The 23,932-nt window shown below is 38.9% G+C and overlaps 1 protein-coding gene and 1 pseudogene across 2 annotated transcripts; both read left to right on the top strand.

Moving 5' to 3' along the window:
• Positions 1-511: 511 nt before the first annotated feature.
• Positions 512-22,102, top strand: LOC308509625 (uncharacterized protein). The gene is made up of 4 exons (XM_081077867.1): positions 512-692; positions 18,762-18,888; positions 19,075-19,135; positions 19,531-22,102. Exons 1-4 carry the CDS (start codon positions 690-692, stop codon positions 20,285-20,287), a joined length of 948 nt encoding a protein of 315 aa, XP_080933993.1. The 5' UTR covers positions 512-689; the 3' UTR covers positions 20,288-22,102.
• LOC308509623 (radixin-like) lies at positions 4,520-5,660 on the top strand (annotated as a pseudogene). Its single transcript has one exon. The product of its transcript is annotated as a radixin-like (transcript).
• Positions 22,103-23,932: the final 1,830 nt, after the last annotated feature.

Below are 23,932 nucleotides of genomic sequence, written 5' to 3'. Positions count from 1 at the left end.
GCAAGGATGAAAGAGCAAAATGCAGCAGACTCTGTATTACTGATGGTGAGGTCACATATCAAGTGTCTTGAGTTTCTAAACTAGTATCAGAATTCCATGAGTGGCCTCGAAGCCTCACACCCAGCACTTGACTCTTACAGGACATAAGATCCGCTTGTTCCAGTGTGGCCTATCCTGGGCCACTCTTTTGCCTGGAAACTGAATCAGGAATTTCCTGTGTACCCTGTGACCACGCCTTCCAAAAAAGCTGCGGGAAGACTAAGGAATCAGACATAAGCTGGAAAAAAAAGTTATGTTTAAATGCAAATGTCCCTGGTTAGTACTTGGATGTAATAAATAAATAAATGAATAAATAAATAAATAAATAAATAAATAAATAAATAAATAAATAAACGCAAACGTCCTAGGCAGGGACAAGTTCCGGCGGGATGACTGAAGCTGATTCGGCTGAGCCACGCCTCCCCACACCAGCTGACCATCAGGCACAAAGGGTCCAATCAGAAGCGCCGCTGGGGCAGGTGGGCGAGGCAGAGCATCACACCTGTGTGGACGTACCTTCTCCCTTCTGGGGCGCTCGGGATCACTGGCTGTAAACAGTCCCCGGTGGCTCTGCCACAGCCTCTGTCTCGCTGTGGTCTGTGCTGGTCCTGAGGGTAGGCAGGACTCTAAGAGACCCAGGAAACCTAGAAATGGTGAGTGTGCGGGGCTGGGATCGGAGACTGCGACGAGGGATTGGTTGGAATCGGCTGGAACTCGCTGTGCTGCGACCGGCCCCCTCCCCCATGGTCAACTCCGGAGTTGACCCGAGTCCCCAGGGGGCGCCGCTTCACCTCGGTCCCCTCTGACATGCAGCGTTGGGGCTGGGCAGGCAGCTGGGACCTGGGCATCCTGTCCCATCACTGAGCGCGGCGACTTCACCCGGCCGGGAGACTCTGGGCAGCCCCGAGTCTCCCCAGATTGTGCGGTGACCATGGGGGATGTCAGGGTAGAATGTTGACTGGGTCTCCGCAGTTCGTGCGTGGGAGGAGCTGTGGTCTGCGGGGTCCCCAATCCGTCCTTTCTCGGGGGAGAGGACGTGCAGTAGGGTCTCAAACCTACGACCTTGACACCCCCCCCCCCCAGCTCTTTCTGGGACTGGCAGTAATAGGTCCCTAAATTTTCCAGATTACTCCTTGCATTTCCAAAGCCAACTTCCCCTCTCCAATTCACAGCATCATTATTCATTCTTTATCCTCTGGGTGCATTTCAAACAGACCCAATATTTCAATTATTTATCTCTTCCCGGCAGAGCCATGCATGTTGTGGCTGCTTGGCTCTCAGGCCGTGAGGAGGAATCAGGTAGAAATATAGAAGGAAGATTTATTGAAGTACGAGAAGGGTCGGCTGGGCAGAGTCTGCTGGATACTGCTGCCTCGAGTCTTCGTTTCGTCTCAAGTTTTATATTTTCTAATCAGGATATAAGTTTCTTCCGCCTGTAGTGGAATTTTCTATTGAGTTGGGCTTTGTCCGTTGGAGTGGGGGAAGGTGCAGTTAAGCCAATCCGCTTATCGCCACCTTTGCATATGTTATGTAGGTTTAAGTTGGAGTCAGGAGTGGATCCCACACAGATGCTAAAACCTTTCCCAAGTCAGGGCTAACACTGAGCTGAAATAAATGGAAACATTAAAACTGCTATGCGTAGTAAATGTATAGGAAGCAGAATCATTAATAGTTGGTGGAAAGGAAGCGAAGAAAGAAAAGACAGCTTTCAAAAAGTCCCAAGCTAAATTACATTTGTTAATTTGAATTATACCAGAGATCCAAATCTCAAAATAGAAGATTTAGTGCCATCATAACAATACCTCTGTCTCCTCAATGCACTACTCTTTTTTTTAAAGATTTACATTTGCAAATATTTTACAGGAGAGGAAAGCCGGAATAACCACCTGGAATACGCTTTATGAAATCCGAGTTCCTCTCCCCCAGAACCTGCCCTGGGCACAGACATGCTATGGGAAGTCCTCCTCTTTGGAACCTTTCCTGGGTGATCTCTCCTGTCAGCACTGTCCCTCCCTGGGTTTGTCACTTTTGAAAAGATTTATTGACTTAAATCTCAATTTCTCAATAGGAGTAAAATGTGTGTAATCAGTAGAAGTTAAAATACAGTGTAAATAGCTCCAGACAGGCAGTAAATTTCAGAAGAAATAAAATATTCCAGGAGTACATTCCATTTGTATAGAATTCTTTCACTCTTTTCTTCCCCTGAGGATGTGTAGTAAGTTTCTGAGGCCTGTTCTTTACTTTTGGGTGGTTTCAAATAAAATTCCTGTGTTTGCTTGCTTGTGGGCCATGAAAGAATTCACAAGTCAGACAGAAATATAGAAGATTTGTTCAAGTAGAAGGGTAGGCTGGGCAGAGTCTGCTGCAAACTACTGCCTTGAGTCTTTGTTTAGTCTCAAGTTTTGTTTTCCTGTAGTTGGGGGTGGGGCGAGGGGTGGTAAAGCTGGTTATTACAGTCTTTGCATAGGTTATGTAGATTTAAGTTGGAGCCTGGAGAGTGGGTCCCATACAGATGCAAAACCTCTCCCAACTCACTTGGCTAGCAATGGGCCTAATTGAAATGGCATATTAAATGTATAACAAGCAGAATTATTAAGAGCCAAAGAAAAGAAAGCTTTCAAAAATTCCCAAGCTAAATTGCACTTATTAATTTGAATTATACCAGAGATCCAAATCTCAAAAATAGAAGATTTAGTGCCACCATTACAATCCCTCCATCTTAACATTCTTGGGTTAGTCTTGCAGAGCAGAAGTGTTTAAGCAGATTAATTATTTACAAACCAATTTCTTTACTTGGAAATAAAAACTAACAGCTTCTTTTCTGAAAGTAATAGATACTTGGGGTTTTCTTGTTGAACTTATAAAGGTGTCTTAATATTTTCTTCCCCCCTTTTTACATAAATGTTGGGTTTATATGATTTTGCTGGATTGTTCAAACACTGGGTTTGTTATTTAGAATATCAACTGTGTTCCAAAGCAACTCCAGTGCAAAGCAGAGGCCTGAGGTCAGTGACTCAAGATAAGGCCTCCTTTAGCCGACAAAGGGAAGTACAGTTGACCCTTGAACAACACTGGTTTGAACTGTGTGGGCTCTCATATAAGCACTTTTTTCGATAAATATTGTAAATGTATTTTCCATATGATTTTCTTAACATTTTCTTTCTCTAGCTTACTTTACTGTAAGAAAACAGTATATAATACATAATATGTATATATTTGTTTGTATTATCGCTAAGGCTTCTGGTCAACAGTAGGTTATTAGCAGTTAAGTTTTTGGGAAGTCAAAGTTAACAGTATTTTCAGCTGCATAGCAGGTGGGCGCCCCTAAGCTCTGCGTCAAGGGAAGGTCAACTGTACTTGAAGGCCCAGTGGTTCTTCCTGGGGAGCCTCACCTGCAGGTGTCCTACCTGCTCACACCCACCGTGGAGGGTACCCTTTATAGTGAGAGACTATGGAGCCCTGGAATGTGGACCGGCCCCTGCATGGGGGTGGGGGATGATGATGATGATGATGCCCTTCCTAAGGTTCTGGTTGTGGCTTCTTAGGCCTCAACATATTTAGACCTTATTTTTGAGTTTTGCATCCACAGTGTAGGTGCACTCAGTGTAATTTGTGCACATTGAGAAAGTTCGTGAAAGGAGTTCTCTGTCCTGGGTTAGAGTTTGTGAATTGGGAGTTCATTTGGGTCAGAACCTTACACTGAATCCAGCTGAGCATTTCCTCACCGTGAGATGAAGCCTGATGGAGGGAGCGTTTCCATTATTCCCCGGGGAGAGAAGAGTGTGGAGCTGTCAAGAGTTCATTCCTGGGGCTGCTCAGGTGTCCCTTCCCGTCTCCCCCACACTGACTCACTCCAGGGGTTCTGTCTCAACCGGGGTGTCTGGACCCCAAGTTTTCAATTATGCAACTTTCTGAGTGTGGGTTTTCCTTCTGAAGTGTAGGGAAGCAGGCTGCTTTGTCTTGATTTCAGTATTGGTATGTTTCCTTTGGATTCTTTTTTTCATTGAATATTGCAGCCCTTTAATTCTAGTTTCTATTAGCACCTGGGCTTTTAATATGTAAGTTCACTGAGAGATATGATATAAGTCAAGAAAATTATGGATCCAAATACAATTTTTGTTTTATTTAGGCGAGAGAACCTCAAGATGTGAGATGGGTGTATTTAAGTTCTCGAGTTCTTTTTTTCATTTTTAGGACAGTGATTGTATGGCCAGGTCCCTAGAGAACTTGGCCATTTAACTTTTCCCTAGAGCTGCTGGACCACCAAATTGTGGAGCTGTCTGCGGTGGTGGTTCCACTCCTCTCCCCTACCGCCCTGACCTCTCTGCCCCTCTTCTCTCAGAGACCCAGTGGTCCCACCACTGCGCCTTCCTCCCTGCTGCAGCCACAATGCTCTGGTGGGAAGACCCACTCGCTGTTGGGAAGGTGACAACAAAATTCATAAAAGTGAAGAATTTTTAAAGAAGGTGACGAAAAGAAAATGCCAAAACCAATCAATGTAACAGTAACCACCATTGATGTTGAGCTGAAATTTGCCATTCAGCCCAATACAACTTTTTGACCAGGTGGTGAAAACAGTTGGTTTGCATGAGCTCTGGTGGGGTTTTTTTGGGTGTAGTATGTGGACAGCAAATGTTATTCTACATGGCTTAAACTAAATAAAAAGGTGACACGGCAAGATGTTAAAGAGAATCCTTTACAGTTCAAATTTAGAGGTAAATTCTTTCCTGAAGATGTGTCTAAGGAATTAATTCAAGAAATAACCCACCCAGAGACTTTTCTTCTTGCAAGTGAAAGAAGCCATCTTAAATAATGAGAAATATTGCCTGCCAGAAACTGCAGTCCTTTGGCTTCTTATGCTGTCCAGGCCAAGTATGGAGATTATAACAGAGATCACAAACCAAGCTACCTGGCTAACAATAGACTCCTATCCTTGTGTGTTTTGGAACAACACAAACCGACAAAAGAGTGGTAGGAAGGAAGAATATGGAACTGACATGAAGAAATAGAGGAATGCTCAGGGAAGATTCTGTGATGGTACCTGAAGATTGAACAAGATCTAGAAATGTATGGAGTCAACTATTTTGAAATAAAATAGGAAGTGAATAGTGGCTAGGTGTTGATGCTTTGGGTCTGAATATTGACAAGCATGATGACAAGTTAATACCTAAAATTGGTTTTTCCTGGAGTGAAATCAGAAATATTTCATTTAATGACAAAAAATTTGTTATATAGCCAATCAACAAAAAGACATCTGATTTTGTTTTATATGCAACTTGTCTAAGAATCAATAAGCAGCTCTTGGCCTTGTGTATGGGAAACCACGAACTATACATGCAAAGAAAGAAGCCTGATACTATTGATACAGCAGATAAAGGCTGTGGCAGGAGAAACATCAGAAGGAGATGTTTCTCTAGGAAGGAGAAACATCAGAAACAGTTGGAAAGGGTGCAATTAGAGAATAAAAACTAGAAAAGAGAAACAGCAGGAAAGAAAAAAGAATAGAATGTGAAAAAGAAGAGCTTATGGAATGTCGAAGGCAAATTGAAGAACAGACAGTAAAAGCCCAGAAAGTACTAGAAGAACAAAGTAGAAAAGCACTAGAACTGGACCAGGAATGAAAATGAGCAAAAGAAACAGAAAGGCTTGAAAAGGAGTGTCAAGCTGCTGAAGAGGCCAAGTCTGCTATAGGAAAACAAGCTGCTGACTGGATGAAGAATCAGGAACAGCTAGCAGCAGAAGTTGCTAAATTCACTGCCAAGACTGCACTTCTAAAAGAAGCTAAGAAGGAAAAAGAAGAGGAAGCCGCTGAGTGGCAACACAAAGCTTTTGAAGCCCAGGAAAACTTGGAAAAGACGAAAGAAGGATGAAGAACTGTGATGTCTGCCCCTCCCTCCACCTCTAAAACTGAGGCTAGTGCTTCAAATACATGTTGATGGAGGGAGAACTGACTCTGGGTGGTGAACACACAATGTGATATATAGATGATGTGTTACAGAATTGTACACTTGAAAACTGTAACTTTACTAATCATTGTCGCGCCAATAAACTTTAATTAAAAAGAAAAAATGCCTTCATGTTATCCACAGAAGCAAAAAACAAACAAACAAAAAAACCCAAACAAACTGAGGCTAGTGCTGAATTCTCAAATGAACCATAGAAGTGAGGAGAAACGTGTTACAGAAACACAGGAAAACGAGCGTGTTAAGAAGCGACTCCAGTAGTGGCCAGTTAGCTCAGTTGGTTAGATCTCGGTGCTCTTAACAACAAGGTTACCGGTTCGATCCCCACATGGGCCACTGTGAGCTGCACCCTCCACAACTAGATTGAAACAACTACTTGACTTGGAGCTGATGGGTCCTGGAAAAACACACTTAGAATAAATAAAAGTTTAAAATTAAAAAAAAAAAAAAGAAAAAAGAAGCAACTCCAGGCATTACATTCAGAATTAGCCCAAGCCAGAGATGAAAACACAAAATGATGTTCTTCATGATGAGAATGTTACAGCAGACTATGATAAATAGAAGACTCCATGACAGATTTGACGAGGCAATACAAAGCACCATACTGATGAATTTGAAGCAACGTGAGAGCTTTCCATTTGAATACATATTCCTCATAAGCTGACCCAGCAGCAGAGAAAAGCAGGCCTTTGCAGATGTGATGAAATGCATTCCACTTTGCCAAAGCACTCACATCAGTTTGACTGGTGGCTGAAAGACAAGGGGAGCTCTTCAACATCAAGGTATGTGATATGTGCTTGTGACAGGATTCTGATGTCTGGTTCATGGCTTCACGCACTCAAACAATAAGAATGCGGACCCAGAGAGGTAAATTGAAGCAGTATACAGATTTATTGTGAAAGCGAAAAGCTCAAGAATGCAGCTCTCTGAGGAGAGAGGGGATTCAAATGGAATACCCCTCAGATTAAGCTAAGCCGGAGACTATATGTCCTTGGATCTGTAATCTTTAAGTTGTTTACCAGGAGCCGGTTGGGCTCCCCCCACACTCCCCTTCCTGCACCTGGGCTGGTATCTTGGTTGACTCTGTAGTCTGATGCGGTAGCCCCTCCTGCCCAGTTCCTTTTCTACATTTTTTTTCTGTCAATTGCTGTTCTCTTTGGCCTTGAGGCCCTTCGCTGCGTGTCTCTGACTGCTCACAATTTTCCCATCTCACTTTGAGACTGTTTGTCTGGGCCTGGTGCCCTCCACTGCAGTCCTGTCCCTAACTGCCTATGACTTTCCTATCTCACTTGGTTTTCTTTCTCTTTTGGGCCAGGGAATGGAGCACAGTGCTCCATAACCTTTCATGTTTTGCATCTTCCTTTTTTTTTGCTGTTGAAGATTAACACTAATTATCACGTCTGACAAAATATGTATGTGTGATTTAACCACTTTGTACAATCGAAAGGATGATGGTGAGTCAGTGAGTGTTTAGGTTGAGCATGCTGATTTCTCCTGCCCCTTCCATCCTGCCTGCGTGTATTTTCACATTTTCTCTCATTATAATTTCTCAGTGTGCCCTTCTCATATTCTGCCATACCCATAGCCATAAGTTGGCCGCCATACAGATCACTGGCAGTGTTTAAAAAGAGGGTAGGTCACAGGTGGACAGTCTTTGATCACTGTGTGTAAGATGGCTGTGAATCATGAAAAGAGTTAGAATGTTTATAGTGGGCAACTGGTGGGTTTTTTTAAATGCCAATTTTATTACATTATTGGATATTTGATATGTGCTTACATAATTACAGTCATCTTTGACAGCTGAACTGATAGGTGTTTCATCTTCTGACATCCTTTGGTTTTCTTTGCTTACTGATTCACAAAGGTGTAGCCAGCAGGTAGTAGTCCCTTAGGAGAGTTTATTGATAAGACACTACCTGCAAATAACAGTTGTCTCTGAAATATTTAAAATATTTTGTTCTTTCATAAATTGATTTAGATAGGCATTTAATAAAAGGAAATATGGTAATGGATTATAATCATTAAAAAAACCCTGGACCTTCCTGGAAGGGCAACATGTGAAAACATCAGTCCCACAAGAGGACAGTAATACGAGGTATGATCAAAGAATATGGTGAATGTTTAAATAAAAAAAATTATTACAGTAAAAGACAAATTGCCATTAATCCCCCTCAAAATACTCCCTCTCGCTTTGAACACACTTATTCCACCATTCTTGCCACTTTCTGAAGCAGTTCTGGAAGTCCTCTTTTGTGAGTGTCTTTGTTGTGCTGTTGTGGCTGCCTTGATGTCCTGAATGGATTCAAAACATTTACCTTTCACTGTCATTTGACTTTGGGGAAAAGCCAGAAGTTACACGGTGCCAGATCCAGTGAATAAGATGGATGAGGATACACTGTAATGTTTTTATTTGATAAATTGCCATACCAGAAGTGATGTGTGACACAGAACGTTTCCATTGTGATCACAAAATATGGTGAATGCTGCTGCCCATTGCCATCCAACAGAAAGGCAGGGATCTTCAATACGGGAAGCAGAGCATCGAACCTTAGTAACAGTGTGTGACAAGTTTCAACTTGTTTGGTGTAATCAGTCGGGTGTGAGCTACGGTTGAGAGAAGGTTTGTTTTAAAGTGTGCCATAAATCATCCTCCATCATGACAATGCTCCATGTCACATATTGCTTCTGGTATACAGCAATTTCTGTCAAATAAAAACATGGCGTGTCCTCATCCACCTTCTTCAATGGATCTGGCACCATGCAACTTCTGGCTCTTCCCCAAAGTTAAATTGATTCAGGACATCGAGGCAGCCACGACAGAGCAACTAACGACACTCACAAAAGAGGATTTACAGAACTGCTTCAGAAAGTAGCAAGATTGTTGGGATAAGTGTGTTGCAAGCACGGGGGAGTATTTTGATGGGGCTTAATGGCAATGTGTCTTTTATTGTAATAAATTTTTTGAATTTAAACATTCACCATATTGTTTGATCACACCTTGCTACAACACCTGTGATGACTGGTTTTTCAGACACAGTGGAGTGTGTAAGCTATATGCTTTATAATATATAATGGTACTTTCAATCAGGAAGGAATATTTTTGCAATTTCTTGTTCCTTCAGAATATCTTAGAGTGCTAAATTTTTAACTGCCTTTTTGTTGAGCTGAATTGTGGGACTATTTGTATTAAAATTGTAAGCTGTCACTGGTATACTGTCTTCCTGGAGGGGTGTTGTATGTCTGAATAAGTATGTGAGTGTGCATGTGTGTGTGTATGTGTGTGTAAGAGAAGGAGAGATGTTGCCTTTGTAGCCTATGAAGAGAGTCTGCACTTTCATTTCTTGATATAATTGTTATATACTCATTTTAGTATATTTGGTTCCTAAATCATTGTGCTTATCTTTCTTTCAGTCTCTAACTAAGAGTACTTAAATTTGGTCTGTTAATCCTATTTTAGAAGTTATAACTTTAAGTTATATTAAATTCAATTACGTCTTACAAAGAAATCTTTCCAGTTTGAAAGATGTTCTAATACTCACATGTTTTAATATTGTCTTTATCATAAAACATCCAGATTTAGAGATAAGGAAAGATTTGTTTCTCTGTGTGGTTCAGCTACTTTCCATTTGGTATTATGCATTCAAATTTACATTTATGTATTAAAATTTCCATTTAAAAACATTTTTCACGCACAGTAAACTCAAGTTGTGTCTGAAAATATCTCTTGTACTTTTTTGATTTTGTTGACTTTTAAAGGATTAATCTTGGCAAACGTTATTAAAAGGAATAGTTGCATTTAATCTATTTTTTAGACTTTGTAGGACAAAAGGTAAGTGGTTTACATTGAAGTGACTATTGTATAGTGGGTGTTTTCATGAAATACTCTGGAAAAGAATGTTTCTACTTGCAGCACGTTAGAGAAATAGATGGTGACCACTGCTATTCATGTGCTAAAGCATAAGTGTTCACTTAGCCAAAGCATTAAAGCAATTACCATAATAGGTGAAAATGTGGACGACCATTGAATTTTTATTAATGTTCTTCATTTTGAATTGTGTGCATAACCATTGCTACATCAGTTTGAAATCAGTGTTGAAAAATTACCAGTTATTTTTTCTGTTTATAATCTATGTGTAGATTAGGATTAAAATGGATTTAATCAATTTTTAAAGCTGTGTGAATTTTACTAAAAAGAAACAACTATTTGTGAAATGGATTTTCATAGTGATTAAATCAATTATAGCTTTTTAAAAATTGTATTGGGGAAGGGGAACAGGACTTTATTGGGGAACAGTGTGTACTTCCAGACCTTTTTTCCAAGTCAAGTTGTTGTCCTTTCAGTCTTAGTTGTGGAGGGCACAGCTCAGGTCCAGTTACTGTTTCTAGTTGCAGGGGGGCACAGCCTACTATCCCTTGCTGGAGTCGAACCGGCAACCTTGTGGTTGAGAGGACATACTCCAACCAACTGAGCCATCCGGGACCTCAGCGGCAGCTCAGCTAAAGGTGCATGTTTAATCTTAGTTGCAGGGGACTTGAGGAATTGAACTGGCAACCTTGTGGTTGAGAGCCCATTGGGCCATGTGGGAATCGAACTGGCAGCCTTTGGAGTTAGAAGCATAGAGCTCTAACTGCCTGAGCCATCGGGCTGGCCCAATTATAGCTTTTATTATTAGTAGTTGAGAGCACTTGTTCATATAGCAATGTAAAAATATATTAATGAGTATTTGGTAAATTCCAACAGGCTTTTATCATTAGCATAATTTTGTATTGTAAAATTAAGTTACAATTAGCATCTATAATTTTGGATAGCATTCATTGCTTAACAATAAGTGACAAAGCTCAAAAAATAAAAGATAAAATAAAAGCCTATACTATTCATAAGGCAAATGAATTCGTAGTTTAATTAACGGATATAAAAAAAGCAATTAAATTCTGTTTTCACTGGTTAGAGAAAAACACCTCAAAGCCTGTGGAAATCTTTGAAATTTGTAGTCTATTACAGAATTTAATTGCAAACCCCCTAATGCATTATAAGATGCTACTCAATCCTGAAAATATCCCCAGTGTGAAATATAGGGGAGGGAATAACTGTCATAATGCCCCTTTTCCTCTTAGTTAGAAAGGGATTTGTTGATTTTTATGGTCTGCAGTTTTATGTCTATCAGTGTTTAAAGGATTAAATCTTGGAGTGGTTTACTATGTAGAAAAGTTAAAATAATTTTTTAAAGCAAAAGTTAATTAGAATTATGATTCACAATAGGAAAATATGGTGTATATAAACTGTTTTTATGTTCAATAAATAACGCATGGGAGGGTTATCCTGCTCCACTCCTGTGTTCTTACTCCATCCACCTTCACCCAGTTTTAATTACTTCTTGATCATCCTTTTAGAGTTTCTTTATATAAAAATTAGCCAGTGTGAATGATATTTTTCTTACTTGTGTTTATTCTTATAATGAGTAGTCCAGGCTCACCTATTTGATGTTTGACTCCTGGCACCTTAAGCCCCACCCCTCCCTTTCCCCCTCCTGCTTCTTACCTGTCAGGCTGATGAGAAGCCTGGAGGCTCCTGCACTGGGAGCTGCTGCTCGCTGGGGAGCCCTCCTGTGAGCTGTGCTGCCCTGCGCTGTATTGTGGACCCACCCAGCCTGGGGCTGTATACAGAGGACTCTGAGTTGATAATATGCTGTCCTTTGGGAGCAGTTGTGTGGGAGTGGGGTTCTCCTTACAGTGGTTTTGGGTTGATGTCTTGGCTGGAACCTATTTGTGTGTTTAGAGTGAAGATGTGACTAGGCTGAGTTCTTCCCCACAGTAGGATGGGCCTACGGGAGAAGGAGGATGATTGTACCCCGTGAATGACGTAAGTCCATTAGATGCTCACTCCGCTTTTGAGCCTCTAAAACAGGTTTTGAATGAATGTTGCCACCTCCTGTAACACAGTAATTGACAAACCCTCACACAATTACTCAGTGCTAAGTCTCAAATTATAGTTTTCCTGGGATCTCGGTAAATTAAAGCAAGGTCCCCCAAGTTCTTAGGGGAATTACTGAATATAATATAGAGGACACAGGGTGTACTTCACCTTAACCATCAGAAATCCTTGCCTTTTCTCGTAATCATAGCACACATTCTCCTAAAATATCCTATAGTGAGCAGGAAAGCTCAGAACCCATAATTCAGAAATTCAAAATTCAGTTTACAAAATTGGCTTCACAAAATGGGACTCCATGGTTCATACCCCTGATGCTCACTTCTTAAAGAGCAGGTATTTCAGAGAAAAAGAGAGAAAGAGACAGGGAAGGCAGCCCAGAGCTGGTGGGCTGAGTCCACCCTCCTGATACCAGAGGGCTCCCCGGGTTCCTTCAGTGCCTCTGCTGCTGCTGCCCCTGCCTCTACTGCAGCCCAGATCCTGACCCTCGGGGCTGTTGGGGACAACACCCATGGCCTCACTGGGGCACAGCGAAGGATTAGTTCAAACACGACTTAAGCCCCGGGTCCTTAAATCCTACACAGCAGCCATTTCCATGGGGGAGGCCTGTAACCCAGATGGTGTTGATTTGGGGCCCTCTGGAGGAAGAAATGATAAATACCAGGGTAGGGGGGACACCCACTCTGTCAATGTTTGCCCAGTGATCTAACATACAAAATAGGAAAGGACAGGAGCGGGAACAAAAGGAAAAAGGTATTGAAAAGGGTTCATAATTTGACCCAACTGTAAATCCAAAATATACTAAAGGAATTTACATAATGAAAAAAGGTAAAAGGGGACTCCTTAGCTTTTGAGCCTCTAAAACAGGTTTTGAATGAATGTTGCCACCTCCTGTAACACAGTAATTGACAAACCCTCACACAATTACTCAGTGCTAAGTCTCAAATTATAGTTTACCTGGGATCTCAGTAAATTAAAGCAAGGTCCCCCAAGTTCTTAGGGGAATTACTGAATATAATATAGAGGACACAGGGTATACTTCACCTTAACCATCAGAAATCCTTGCCTTTTCTCGTAGTCATAGCACACATTCTCCTAAAATATCCTATAGTGAGGAGGAAAGCTCAGAACCCATAATTCAGAAATTCAAAATTCAGTTCACAAAATTGGCTTCACAAAATGGGACTCCATGGTTCATACTCCTGACTTAATTTAGTTAATATGGTCTAGTGTAAATTAAAGAGGACCCTGAAGGATTGAAAGCCATTATAAGAAACCTATTAGGAAGAAGTGATTCTCCCAGTGCTTGTCCTTTGAACATCTGAATGTGACCTGTTCTTAAACCTGGAAAAAATGAATGACACCTCACACTAGATTCCCACAACCTTGAGTCTGTGGTCACAGCAAAGGAAAACCCTACTTCCAGTCCCCAACATTATGGAAACTACGGACTCCATCCACTCAGCAACGGGTACACATTCTGCTCTCATAGATTTAGGTAAGTCTGGTCTGCTCAGTGCCTATGTCAACAGCCTCTCAGCTGCAGTTGGCCTTCATCTCTGAAGGAACATGACACACCTTTACCTGGTTCCCTTCAGGGAACCTCAGCACCGTTACCATCCCCCCCAGTCTTTGCAGGGTGGATCTGAGCTGAGTTTATCTTGCTCCAGGAGAACAGGTATGATGTGACATTCATGATGTTCTTTCTCGACACTCATTTGACATTCAAGACATACATATATTGGAAAAAAAGGCGGCTTGCAAAAAGTGGACAAGCTGTTGCCCCAGACATATTACAAGACTCCGATACCTTGGTTACACTTTAAAAAATTATTTAATAAACAGGTCACTTCCTTCCTTACACCATGAAGAAATAGCTACAAGTCCTTCTCAACACCCACAACACTCTAAATTCTTTTCATGTTTGGGAGGCAACATATTCCTTGTTTACAAATTTTGCTTTATGCTGTTACTTGCAAATTGGCCCACCTTGAATGGGCACTCCTGCCATAAATGTCTCTAGACTTAAAATTGCCATGTAATGGGTATACCTGATAGTGTCTTCACCATAGAGGCTTCATTGACCATCTCTCACACCTGGAGTTACCCATTATGGCCTTAGGATGTAATTTCTGTCTCTTGGTTATGTTGACTAGATGTTTATCAATTTTATTAATCTTGTCAACCAGCTTTTTTATTTTAATTTTTTATAATTAAAACATTGATTTTTCATAATTGATTGAATTTTTAAAAAATTCTCATTACTTCTTTTATTCTGCTTACTTTAGGTTTAATTTGCTCTCTAAATGTTTCCTAAAGTGGATGCTTACTTTATTGATTACAGACTTTTCTTTTTTCTACTGTATATGTTCGATGGCATAAATTTCTATGTAGGCATTGCTTTTGCTGCATCTCACAACAATTGATAAATTTAATTTTCATTTCATGTAGTTCAAATAATTTTCCTTCCTCTTGAAACTTTTTCGATCCCATGTGCTATTAGAAATGTGTTGTTGAATGTCCACATATTTGGGGTTTTTCCAACTATCATCCTGTAAGTGATTTCTAGATTAATTCCTACGTGGTGTGAGAGCATCCTGGATTTTGTATGATTTCTGTTCTTTCAAAATTTTTAAGGGGTGTTTTTTGTCCCAGAATGCATTCTTTGTTGGTGAAGGTTCCATGTAAACTTGAGAAGAACATATATTCTGCTCTTGTTTCATGAAGTACTTCACAGATTACGATTAAATCCTGTCGTTGCATCAGGCTGTTGGGTTCCTCTCTGTCCTTGGTGATTTTCTGCCTGTGGAATTTATAATTCATGATAAGGGGTATTGAAGTGTATAATGATAGTAGTGGATTCATCTGTTTCTTTTTGCATTCTATCAGTTTTACCTCACATATTTTGCCCCTCCTTTTGTGCACACACAGGAAGGATGTTATGTCTTTTTGAAGAATGGTCCCTTTTATCACTGTGTAAAATACTTTTATCTCTGAGTTTTTCTTGGTCTGAAATCTGCATTGTCTGAAACACATATACCTATGGCATGTTTTTTTCATTAGTGTTGGTACATTTTTTTTTAATCTCTTTACCTTTCATCTATCTTTGTCTTTATATTTAAAGTGACTTTCTCCTACACAATGTGACTAAAGTGATAATTGATTCAGTTGGATTAATATCTACCATACCTTTTACTGTCTCTGTATGTTGGCCTTGTTCTTTGTTTTTGTTTTCCACCTTTTTCTGCCTTTTTTGGCTTTAATTGAGCATTTTACCTGACTCTTTTTTTCTCCCCTTAGGATATTAATTACACATATTCTAAAACTACTTTGGTGTTTGCCCTTGAGTTTGCAGTATACATTTACAACTAATCTACTGCTTAGCCAAGTTACACTGTCTGTACCACATCACGGGTCAACAGGTACCTCAGACCACACTATTCCCAATTCCTCCTCTTTGTACCTGTCACATTGTTGTCATTTATTTCACTCGTCCATAGCTTATACTTGCCAAGTTGTTGATAATGTTATTTTTTAACAGTGTCATCTGTTATATTAATTTTAAGAAATACGAAAGATATTTTACCTTCATTTTTTTGTAATCCCCTTTACCATTTACATTCTTTCTGATGAATTTTTGAATGGTTTTCCAAGTATGTGTACTAATGAAAAATTCAATTTATGTCTCAGAAAGTTTTTATTTCTTCATTTTTGAAGGATAGTTTTGCTTGACATAGAATTCTAGGGAGGTGGTTTTTTCTTTCAGAACTTTAAATGTTTCGCTTTACTCTTCATGCTTCCGTGGTTTCTGAAAAAAGTCTGATTTAATTGTAATCTTTGATTTTTAATGACTAAGCTGTTTTTTTCTTCTCATTTATTTCAATATATTCTTTCTCTTGGATGTTTGTCTAGTTTGAATATGGTACACTTGGTTCTGAACTTTTGTTTCTAATATTTAGTGTTCTCTGAGCTTCCTGCATCTACAGTGTGCCATCTAGCATTAATTTTAGGAAAATCTTAGTCATTGTTACTTCACTGCTTTCTTCCGTTCTTTGTCTTTGTCTTTTCCTTCAGGTATTCCCATAAAGTATATTTAAATCTTCTATGTAAAGCAGATTGTCCTAGGGTTCATGGATATTGTGTTCTGTCTTTGTTCTTTTTTGCATGAGACTGCTGAAATAGATTTTTTGGTTGCGTATAAGCCATGTTAAGAATTGAATATCTGGGGCATAATTCAGAATGCCATGTTTGTTTTCTCTTTCTTAATAATGGAGATAGTGGGTTATCCTGTGATCAGAATTATCTGATGGATCTAAGAAAAGAAGTGGTTTTTTTTTTATGTTTGTATTTTTTTTTAATAGTTTTATTTTATTTTATTTTTACATCCCTCACACCGTGAACCCCCCCCCCCCCATCCACCACCACCCCGACCTCACACCGAGCCATCACATTATACACATAAAATTATAGTTGGCATTCATTAATGTCCAGTCTCTGGTGTACAATGCCATGACCAGGCATCCACAGCATCCCTGAGGTGGTCTCCCAAACAGGACACGTGTCCATCGGACACCCAACAAAATCCCCAAACACTATTGAATAAGTTCCCCAAAGTAATTCTCAAAAAACCCTGAGGCCATCCTGTGGTCACCAGCCGCCCCCCAATCCCTTCACCCTTCCCCCCATCCCCAACCCCCTCCCCCCCCGCCCATCTAACAACTCTTGGTTTTTTGTGTCCCCAAAACTGTCTCCGATTAGTTCATTCACATATTCTTTTCTTTAGATTCCGCATATAAGTGAGATCATATGGTACTTGTCTTTCTCTTTCTGACTTATTTCACTTAACATAATGTTCTCTAGATCCATCCATGTTGTTGCAAATAAGATTTTTTTTTTATGGCTGCGTAATACTCCATTGTATAAATGTACCACAGCTAAGAAGTGGTTTTTTTTTTACCACTTTTTTTTTTAGTGGGGTCGGTAATGACAGCTTCTAAGTTACTTAAATGCCAGCCAGAAAACAGCAGTCTGTGACTCCATTTTTCCATTGTTGACTGCTGACAGCTTTTAAGCCTCATCCCTCTTTACTCTTGTGCACCCAGGTGATAAGAAAACCTTGGTGCTCCTGCCTTTGTGGTAGCAGAGATGGAATCCTCACAAGCTCTGCGCTTGTGTGTGAATGCTCACCCTAACCCACCCACTAGCCTCAATTAAAAAAAAAAAAAAAAAAAAGAGTTCATGCACCTTTCCTTCCTCTCACAGGCTATTTCATCCCTGCTTGAGAGGCCTGCCTTCCTCTCCCCAGAGACCTCAATTATGGAAGCTGTAACCCCTTTCATACCCTAGTGGCCAAGTGTGGTGTCATCATCTGCCCTCCCATGCTCAGGGGCGGAGCTCTCATGCTCCTTTACACCACGGGAGAGCTGGGACATGACAGAAGAAGGGCGGGCAGTCTCTAGGGTGCCTGGCCCGGAAACACTTTTAGCTGATTGGAGAGTGAACATTTTAATGTCCTTTTGGAGGAAAGCACTGCTGACACCTTTATGTATTTTATAATCATGAGCAGATTCACCATCCACCCACTGTGGACAACAATGAACTTTCTTGTACTCTGCAGCGATTAACTCGTTCCTCAGTGTCAGCAGGATCCAGGATAAACTGTTATGGTTATGTTGGAAAGAGCTCTTCTGGCTTACTATTATCTCAGTGTGTGTCTGTATGTATCAAAAATTGATTGGCAGCAGCCCTGAGACACATGAGTACAGGAATTTTGTGGTCTAAGGCGTCATGCCTTCTTCCTCATATCTGAGTTCTAAGTGCCAAATAACTTTCTAGCCCACCAAATTGGACAGAGAGAAAAAGGAAGAACTGAGTCTGTGATAAATATTACACAAGGTAAAAGCAGTGCTTCCCCACAAGAATATTTTCATCAGCCAGCTGCATGTGATTACAGGCGTACCTCGGAGATATTATGGGTTTGGTTTCAGACCATCACAATAAAGCGAATATTAATAAAGCAAGTCACATCAATATTTTGGATTTCTAGTGTATATAAATGTTATGTTTATGCTCTACTGCAGTCTATTAAGTGTGAAATAGCATTATGTTTAAACAACAAATGTGTATACCTTACTTAAAAATACTTTATTACTAAAAAATGCTAACCATCACCTGAGACTTCAGTAAGTCATAATCTTTTTCTGCTGGAGGATCTTGTCTCTATATTGATGAAAATGCAATATCTGCGGCATTATAAAACTAAGCGAAATAATACAAAGTATGCCTATATTTCTAACGGTGTAGATGACTGTAAGATGATATAGTCAGCTGGAGTTGATTAAAAGTTGGATTTCCACAGGCCTCCTGAACTCTCATGTTTGGTGATAGGAATAGAAGAAAAAGCTTCCAGTTCTTCACCATGTTTTTATTCACTGAAATCTCATGTAGATGTGACCCACTGCTTCATGGAGTGCTGTAAATAGTAAGGAATGCGGAAAGAGATGAAATAATTTTTATCACATGGAATGATGGTCTTAAAATGATAATATTTGTTTCATCTATGTAGCATTTCTGTCATTTCCCAACATGCTAAGCACCCTGCCATTAGGAAAAAATAGGATGTAATGTGATCACAGTAAAAATGTATAATTTCCCTGTGTTCATGATGCTATTAAATTAATGAGGAAGTGTGGGATGAGAGTAAGTTTCTGATGATTAAATCATAGGATAAATGTTTGGTGATGACAGAATCATAGGTAACCTTCCTACAAATGGAGTCTAGATGCCCAGTGCTGTCAGTGCCATGAATCACATATATTGGGATGTTTTAGGACTCAGTGGCTGTTGAGGATGTGGCTGTGACCTTCACCCTGGAGGAGTTGGCCTTACTGGACGCTTCACAGAAGAAATTCTATAGAGACGTGATGTGGGAAATCTTCAGGGACCTGGCCTCAGTAGGTACGCATGACAACTTAATCTTCACCTTGTTAATTAGAGGCCAGGTGTTTCTTGCCAGTCAGCAAGAATGGTGGAAATGGAGGACATTGAGAAATAAACTGGGGACAGCTCATCAGAGAACTAGAATCTAATAATTTTTCTATACTTTCTAATACTTTGGAATTCTCTTTTGGGGTCTGCTTTTAGGGAAAGAATTTGAAGATTATGACATTGAAGATCAGTACAAAACCCAGGGGAGGAAACCGGGGTGAGTGACACTCACAATAGAAAGTAGTTTACACTTGAGAATCCTGTTTTGTTTCAAATTTTAAAAAGAAGAAAATAAAAGTACCCCTTCTTCAAATTTATTACTTCTCAGAAAATTTTTACCAAATTACTTATATATGACACAGATGGTCAGTGTTTACAAGATAGTTCACTAGGAAACAATATTAATAATCTCTATATGTGATATCACTGTTTTGATAACAGTAAGGGTGAAGTTCTCTTGTGGAAAATTCAGTATCTTTAATCCAAACAATTTACACAAAGCAGAAAACCTACACTGTTGCTATAAATCTTAAAAATATAGTTCAAATATTTTATAAAATATAAAATTATTAGTAAAGAAATCATTACTGATGTGCATCTTGGTTTTTACAGAAGTCATATGGAAGAGAAAATCTGTGAAAGTGAAGAAAGTGGAGTAAAATCATGGGAATACAGTATGAGTGGAAAAGTCTTCATGCAGCAGTCATCTGGTGAGAGGTACCTCAGATGTCACACTGGACACAATCCCTGTGAGTATCAGAAATATGGAGAGAAACCATATGAATGTAAGAAATATGGGAAAGCATACATTTATCCCAGTTCATTTCAAATACATGAAAGGCCTCACACTGGAGAGAAACCCTATGAATGTAAAAAATGTAGTAAAGCCTTCAGTTGTCTTCATTATCTTCGAAGACATGAAAGAACTCATACTAGGGGAAAACCCTACAAATGTAAGGAATGTGGGAAAGCCTTATGTGAACTCTCAAGCCTTCGAGCACACATGATCACTCACACCGGAGAAGGACCTTATAAATGTAAGGCATGTGAGAAAGCATTCCTTTCTCCCAGTTCATTTCGAATACATGAAAGGACTCACACTGGAGAGAAACCTTATGAATGTGAACAATGTGGTAAAACTTTCAGATATTATAAAAATTTGAAAGCACATGAAAGGACTCAAGAAGGAGAGAAATCCTATAAATGTAAGGAATGCGGAAAAGCATTCGGTTGTCTCAGACATCTTCAAAGACATGAAAGTATCCATACTAGAGAGAAGCCCTATGAATGTAAACAATGTAGGAAAGCCTACACAGATCAGAGTTCCTTACGAAGACACAAAATGACTCATAGGACAGAAACCCTGTGAATGTAAAAATGTAGTAAAGCAGTCAAATGTTTTAGCTATTTTCAGAAACATGCAAAATCACACTACAGAGATTCTATAAATGAAGAAAAAAGTGGTAAAACCTATAGAGATTACAGTTGTTTACAAATACCCAAAAGAACTCGTGCTGGAGAGAAATACTATGAATGTAAAGAATGCAATAAAGTCTGAGGATGTTACAGTTTCTTGCTAAACACACACACACAAGGACTCACACAGAAGAGACCCTGTGAAGGTAAAAGATGTGGTAAAGCTTTCACTTCTAAGTTTCCAAAGATTCACGAAAGAAATCTCAGTGGAGAAAAATTGAGTGCAAAAAAAGAAAAAAAGTAGTGATGCATTCATTTATCCCAGTTACTTTGGAATACATTAAAGAACACACTGGAGAGAACCAGATGAATTTGAACATTGGTAAAGCCTTCATTTGTCACAAAACCATTTGAAGACACAGGAGAGTACACACCGTAGAAACACTATATGAATATTCACAATGTGGGAAAGCCTTTAATCCCCATTTTTTTCTGAAGGTATGAAAGTGCTCACTGGATAAAATCTCTTGAATGTAAACAGCATGTGAAAGGCTTCAATTGATTCATATCCTTCCTTACAAGTGAAAACTTTTACCAAAACAAATATAAATGGAGTATCATGAGGAAGCTTCATGGAAATTAAACCATGTATAATGTTCCAAAAAACTTCCCACAGGAAAGAGTTGTTATTAAATTTGTAAATATATTGTGTTTATCAAGCCTCTTTCCAAAAGTATATCATTAGGATGTGGATTTTTACTAATTTATGAAATGAATATTATGGTGAGATGATTTTGTGAGTCATCTTTCAACAACAGTACACGAGATTAATAGGTAGTGCTTTTTCCTTAAATCAGTTAAAAGTATTTTCTCTATCCATTTTGAACTGTTGGATCCATAAATTAATTGATGTGCATTTGTAATATGAAGTTAATTTTTGTATAATATTTTATTTGTTATATGTTAGGCATCATTTAAAAAATGACAGTTTGGTTATTTGTTGGGATTTTCCTACTAGTCTAGTGACAGTTCCTGAATATGCCTAGTTCATTGTATATATCCTAACTTTCTTACTGAAAAAGTATTTTTTTGGGACGGGGGACGTAGGGGGATGGCAAGTATAAGAACATTTTTTTATTTTCCATGTTAATAATTAGTTGGAATAAACTATTTTGTATAATATAAAGAATATACTGTCAGGTAAATTATTATTTTCCTATTTGGGCCTTTGTTGCTTGTTTCCCTTTAGCCTGGATATGGTGAATAGACTTTAAGAAAAGAGACTTGTCATAGGATAAAACTAGGGTTGTAGATATCCCCCCTCATGGGTAATATTAGGAATTAGGTTTTTCAGAACCATTCCCTTTATGGTTTCATGTTAGAATTCACAAATAGCCTTGCATGCATTTGGAAGGCAGAAGTTAAGAAAGCATTAGTCATGGGGAGACAAAGAAACATATCCCAAATGAAAGAACAGAACAAAGCTCCAGAAAAAGAACTAAACAAAATGGAGACAAGCAATCTACCATATGCAGACTTCAAAACACTGGTTATAAGGATGCTCACTAATCTCAGAGAGAACTTTAACAAAGAGATAGAAAACATAAAAATGGAGATACAAAACATAAAAAGAACCAATCAGAAATAAAGACTACAATAACTGAAATGAAGCATACATTAGCGGGAATCAACAGTAGATTAGATGTAGCAGAGGATTGAATCAGTGATTTAGAAGATAAGGTAGTAGAAAACACCCAATCAAAACAGCAAAAAGAAAAAAAAAAATCCCCTAAAATGAGAACTTACAGGGCCTCTGGAACAACATCAAGCATAACAACATTCACATCATAGGCATACCAGAAGGAGAAGAGAGAATGGAATTAAAAACCTATTTAAAGACCCAATGATGGAAAACTTGCCTAAATGGGTGAAGGAAATAGATATACAAGCCCAGAAAACACAGAGAGCCCCAAACAAGATGAACTCAATAGGCCCACACCAAGACACATCATAATTAAAATGCCATAGGTTAAAGACAAAGAAAGAATCTTAAAAGCAGCAAGAGAAATGTAGTTACCTACAAGGAAACTCCCATAAGAGTACCAGCTGATTTCTTAACAGAAACTTTGCAGGCCAGAAGGGATTGGCAGGAAATATTCAAAGTGATGGCAGGAAATATTCAAAGTGATGAAAAACGAGAACCTACAAGCAAGATTAATCTATCCAGCAAGGCTATCATTTAGAATCAAAGGACAGATAAAGATCTTCCCAGACAAGAAAAAGCTAAAGTTTTTCACCATCAAACCAGTATTACAAGGAATCTTAGAGTGATTACTTTTAGAAATATATATATATATATTTTATATATATAAATGTTATATATATAAATATAAAATATATAAATAATGAAATGGCAAACTACATACCTATCAACAATTACTTTCAATATAAATGGATTAAATGCTCCAATCAGAGGAGTCATCCAAGGAATAATTGAGATGAACTGTAGAGAAGATGTCATTTTGAGTAACATCCTAACTGAGTATAAAAGGAGATATGAGAGATTTTCAGTGTTTTTGTTGCAGGAATGGCTGGAAGTCTTTTATGTTGACCCACACAGCCCACAGCCCATTCTGCTTTTCAAAGTTTTCATTTCCATGTACTTTGACTTTCAGCATATGTTATATAAGAGTGGGAAACAAAAGTAATAGGTACGAGTTTTTCTAAAGAACAAAAGAATTCAATCTACTTTTTATAACGTTAACTTTTGTATTGAAGTGTTTTCTTTCAAACGGACATCACAATCCTGTTCTCTTGGGGGTGATGACATGTTTTTTATCTTTTGATGGCAGTATTATACATTTGTGAAAACTCCTTGCCTTTCATCACTTTGAATACTTCCTGCCAATCCCTTCTGGCCTGCAAAATTTCTGTTGAGAAATCAGCTGATAATCTTATAGGAGCTCACTTATAAGTTACTGGTTGCCTTTCTCTTGCTGCTTTTAGGATTCTCTTTTTGTCTTTAACCTTTGGCATTTTAATTATGATGTTTCTTGGTGTGGGCCTGTTGGGTTCATCTTGTTTGGATGTTTGGTCATTTTGTGGATTGGATTTTCTTCTCTTTTGCCATTTTTAGAGACATGATTTTAAACATTCTTTGACCTTTTTCTGATCCATCACAGTCCGCAAACAGCATTGTCTGGTGGTGGAGGAATGGGACATTTTTCTCTTTAACAGAATAAGACATGTTCTTCCGGTGAGTGGGAGGCCCCTCCTAATTATCCAGTATTATATTTTCCTTCTCAATTATTATCTAAGCATTTAAACATTTCTTACGGTGTAGTTGACATTGTTTTAAGTGTTTCCATACAGTAACTTAGTAATACTATCCAAATTCCTTACTCCTTAGCAAACTCTGTAATACTTTTTTAGTCTGTTTTGATATAATAAGTTTCTATGCCTAAGATGGAGCAGCTTCTGTTCGGTAAGCCATATTAAAACTTAGACACCTTTCCTGTTCCTATAAATGCTCCTCTTGAGCAGAAACACAGTATATCTGGCTAGATCCTACAGCCAATCCTCAGCTGCCACGAATCTA

Source organism: Rhinolophus hipposideros, assembly GCF_964194185.1.
Source record: "Rhinolophus hipposideros genome assembly, chromosome: 16".
Taxonomy (NCBI): Eukaryota; Metazoa; Chordata; class Mammalia; order Chiroptera; family Rhinolophidae; genus Rhinolophus; species Rhinolophus hipposideros.
This window is presented reverse-complemented; position numbering and strand designations above follow the sequence as displayed.